Source organism: Thamnophis elegans, chromosome 9 (assembly GCF_009769535.1).
Source record: "Thamnophis elegans isolate rThaEle1 chromosome 9, rThaEle1.pri, whole genome shotgun sequence".
Classification (NCBI taxonomy): Eukaryota; Metazoa; Chordata; class Lepidosauria; order Squamata; family Colubridae; genus Thamnophis; species Thamnophis elegans.
The window spans coordinates 198534-202760 of record NC_045549.1 but is presented as its reverse complement, the minus strand read 5'-3'; the positions used below and the strand labels follow the sequence as shown (position 1 = coordinate 202760).

At 55.2% G+C, this 4227-nt stretch overlaps 1 protein-coding gene across 1 annotated transcript; it reads right to left on the bottom strand.

The window, feature by feature from the left end:
• Positions 1–216: 216 nt before the first annotated feature.
• Positions 217–4019, bottom strand: LBX2 (ladybird homeobox 2). The gene is made up of 2 exons (XM_032224541.1): positions 3695–4019; positions 217–792 (listed from the first exon to the last, which is right to left on the bottom strand). Exons 1-2 carry the CDS (start codon positions 4017–4019, stop codon positions 329–331), a joined length of 789 nt encoding a protein of 262 aa, XP_032080432.1. The 3' UTR covers positions 217–328.
• Between the last annotated feature and the right edge of the window lie 208 nt (positions 4020–4227).

Sequence of the window (4227 nt, the reverse complement as noted above, 5' to 3'; positions counted from 1 at the left end):
AATTGCACCAAAACATTCCCTCCACTGAAAAAAGGGGGCGGGGAGGAGAGCGGGAGGGGAGCCGCGGGGAGGGGAGCCAGGCGACCGTCCACCACATGCGGAATTGCGGATCAGGAATGGGAGGAGCGCTTAAGGTGCGGTGCAGGGGGGGCGGGATGGACGGGGCTGCGGGAATCCGGGAGAGACAGATCCAGTCCGGGGGAGGGAGGGGCGATAGGAACGGTCTTGTAGCCCAGTCTTATAGTCCTCAAGCGGCCAGAGGCAAGAAGGGGGAAGGCGGCAGCTGGAGGAGGCAGTTCTCCCTCACGTATTGCCCCCTCACCGGCCCTCAGTCTCCCACGTCGATCTCTTCCTCCTCCTCCTCTTCCTCGCCGTCGGAGAAAGGGTCCGTGGTGTGGCGTGAAGCGCTGGGTGAGGGCGGGGGCGACGTGCGGGAGAGGTTGCTCCCGCGGGCTCGGGCAGGTCCGGAGACGCCCGGGGGTTCCAGCTCGGGCATGCTGGCCAGTTTCTCCAGGGCGGCGGGGGGCAACTTCTTTAGCGACTCCACGTCGGCCTTCATCTCCTCCAGGTCTCGCTTCAGTTTGGCGCGGCGGTTCTGGAACCAGGTGATCACCTGCGCGTTGCTCAGGCCCAGCTGCGCCGCGATGTGGTCTCGGTCGGCGGGAGAGAGATACTTCTGGTAGAGGAAGCGCTTCTCCAGCTCGTAGATCTGGTGGTTGGTGAAGGCCGTGCGCGACTTGCGCCGCTTTTTCGATGGAGGACGCGGCCCAAAGGCGCCCAGCTGGTCCCGGCCTACAGGAAAGGCAAGAAGAAGCCGCCGTTGCGTCAGATAATTTGGCCGCCTGGCTGGTCAACCTTCTGAGCCCGGGCTTGGTCAGCCCGCGCTCTCGGCCGCGCCAGGGCCAAGGCAAGCGGAGCGCGGACTCAGAAGGGCGCTGGAGTGCCTACACCAGCTGCCTCTCCTCCTCCTCCCTCCTCCTCCTCCTCTGTCCAAGACCCCGGGCCCCTGCGGGCATCGCCTCCCGGAGCGAAAGTCCCCCTTCTGTTGTGTATGTAACTGTGGGGGGGGGCACCTGGGCAGGAAGGAAAAAGCACCGTCACTGCACCCTAATTCCAACCCCACCGAAGACTACAATCCTTTTCTGTTTCAAAATGAAACCCCTTTTGGGGAGCGCAGGGAAGGGCCCTTCAACACATCTCCTCCGATATTGCGGGGCCGGAGCGGTCTGGACGCGAACATTTGGAGCCAAACTGAGGCCCGAGAAGGAAGGGTAATCCCCACCAGTGGTCTTTGGCTTGGGGAGGACGCGGAGAGGCCCTGCCCCCCCCTGAAATCGATGTTTTAATTGCACCCCCCCCCTTCCTGGCAAGGACTCGAAGGCTTGAGGTGAAAAACCCGGGAAGGCCCAGGCATCCCTTAGGAGGCAGCAGCCCCTTCGGAAGCGGAGCCGGCGAGAATCCCTTGCCTCTACCCACTGGTCTCTCTCCCCTTTCAGGCGGAAGGGATCAAAGCCTTCCCAGGTCTCCCAGCTTGGCAGGATCCCTCCGCCCCGCTGCTAACCGGGCAAATGTTTTTGTCGCCGATCCCTGGGAACCCGATCCTCCAGCGGGGTTAGGGGTCCGCAGGAGTTAAGCCTCTCCTGGATGTGTCAAGAGCGCCTGGAGAAATTGATTCTAGAATATGAAAAAACGCTCTCCGAAATCTCCAAGCGGGATTCAGACCGACAGGCAGCGATTTTCTCGCTCGGATTTCCTTGTTTTCCGAACCCCGCACTTGCTCCGAATGTAAAGGACTCGAAGGACTGGCCTCTCCCGAAGAATTTTTCTCCACCTCCTGACCCGTGTCTGAAATGCTGGGTTCTCCAGCTAATCGAAGTTGTTTTTGTGCCTTCTAGTTTCTAGCAGTTTCTAGGTGGAATAAATGCAGAAACGCCGCCCGAGACAGCGTTTCAGTAGCGCCTAACGAAAAAACAGAGATCTTTACAATAAGCTTGAAGTTAAAAGCAACCGACTGATTTGATTGACTGACGAAAAGAAGCGTAAATCAGCTGATTTTGCCTGCCCCTTTTTTTAACAACCTCCCCCCCCCCAAAAAAAAAAAAAATAACTGAGCTCAGGAATTAATTTGGGAGGCATTTTTCCATTTGCACTTTTGGAAAAAAAAATAGCGGAAGGCTAAATAATTATAAAAGCAGATCAGGGAAGAAGAAGGGTGCAAAATATTCCTTGGTTTAGTAGGGAAATAAGGGTTTTTTGAAATGTCTAAAAAGTTAAGGTAGAAAAAGGGGAAACAATTTAAGATAAATAATGTAAGATGAATACAATTTAATGACATGTAATAAATTCTTAGGATTAGATGTGTTTGTGTATTATATTTTAATATAGAATGAAATTAAAACCATAATAAAAATGTGTAGAGTTAACTACATGGTGCAAAATGTTATATATATCTATATTTGTACTTATAAAATAACATTATTAAGATTATACTAATTATAGTTACGGCTTCAGTAAACTCTCATGTAGCTCACAGTTGTCTTTGCAATTTCATCCGTATTTTGGGAAGGAGATTTTGCAGGGAGAAATCTCTCAATTTGACTGCTGCCCAAACTAATTTCTGAGCACCGCTGCTGTTGTTAATTATTTTGTTTTATTATCTTAAATTGTACATCGGCCATATCCAAAAGTTCTGAAATAATATTGCTTATTATTAAATTAAAATACTAAATATTATTTATTATTGTAATAACTGCGATGATGATTTTAAATGAAATAAACATCAGGTCTTTTTTAAAAAAATTACAGTCAGGATAGACGATTTAAATAAAAAAAATTAAAACTGAGATTCAGGTGGAAAATTGTTTTAGAGAACAAAAAGATTATAAACAGTGGATGTAGATTCTGGCTAAAAGTGGGAAGGACGAATTGATCCCGGACGGATTTGAGCTGGGCGTGGATCGCGAGGCCTCCAAGCTGTGGCCGGGCAGGATCCACGCTCGCTGGATGTGGGAACAAAAAATCAGGGTCCTTGCAGACGCCGGGCGGAGGGTCGGAAAGCGGGCAGCGGCGGTGGGGAGCAAGGGAGGCCAACTCCAATACCTAGCGGGACTTGCATGCGAGCTCGGCAGCTTGGATTACCGGATACTCCCGCTGAGACCGGACCGACCTTAACGCGTCTGTTTCTGGCCGCCCAGCGGGAGCGGAGAAAACGGTCCGGTAGGAGCTCCAGAACCAATTGCCACAGCGCCTTGCTGCCCGCCCGCCGCCCGCGGAGCTCCGCTGGGAAGCCTGGAGCGGGATACCGTCGGAGGAGGCAGGGCTTCTGGGATTCAGCCGAACGAACAGATCCGAACAGCGGCCTGAGGAAATCCGCCGGCTACCGGCTGGGCTTAGAGCAGAAATGAAGACGCCGCCCGGGCTGTTTCTGAGGATCGGGACGTGGGAGAAATTCTGCGGCCACAAATCACTAGTGGGGCGACGGGCGAGCCACCCTGCGCTTCTTCTCCAAACCCAGAGCTGCCGCGATGGGGTCTTCCAGGGCACTGCAAGGTGGAAGCAGCCCGGCTTCCTTCAGGCATTCAGGCCCTTTGCAGCAAGAGACCCCCGGGTTCCCGCAGAGCGAGTAGGGAGCGGAACTGACGGCCTGACCCACTCGGCTCTTCCCGCACCCCTTCCCGTAGTCAGCCGCCCTTACCTTCGGCCGCCTGAAGCACGTTGAGTTCCAGCCCCTTGAACGTCTTGCTCGCCAGCTCCTCCAGGGCGCAGAGCGGAGAGTCGGGAGCGGGCACACCGTTCCGCGGGGTTCCAGCTGAGCCGGCAACCTTTTCCAGCAGGCGGGCGGAAGGGGCTTTGTGCCCGGAAGGTTTGCTGAGAATGTCTTCGATGCCGAAGGGGGTTAGAGGTTTGCTGGAATTGGCAGGGGGAGGGAGGTGGGCCAGGGGGCTCCGGCGCCTCTCTTCTGCTGCGCCCAGAGGCTGCCGCAGCGCGGGAACAGCCTTCCCTTCCTTCGCGGATGTCATTGCCGGGGGAGGGAGGGAGGGAAGGGGGAAGGACAGGCCCCGGCTTGTCCCAAGCGCCAGAGCGGGCCGGGTGAGGATTCAGCACCCCCTGCGGGTCATTAAGAGGCTGCCCTCGGGCCTCAAGAAACCAGACGCGCCAGCCCTGGATCGCGCTGAGCGGCCCACCACCAGGCCTGGGCGTTCAGAGTGGCACAATGCCCCCGCCCAT

Coding starts and splice junctions, on each gene's coding strand:
- LBX2 (XM_032224541.1), bottom strand. CDS start 4,019: ATGACATCCGCGAAGGAAGGGAAGGCTGTTCCCGCGCTGCGGCAGCCT. Junction 793..3,694: donor CGTGCTTCAGGCGGCCGAAG/GTAAGGGCGGCT, acceptor CCTTTCCTGTAG/GCCGGGACCAGCTGGGCGCC.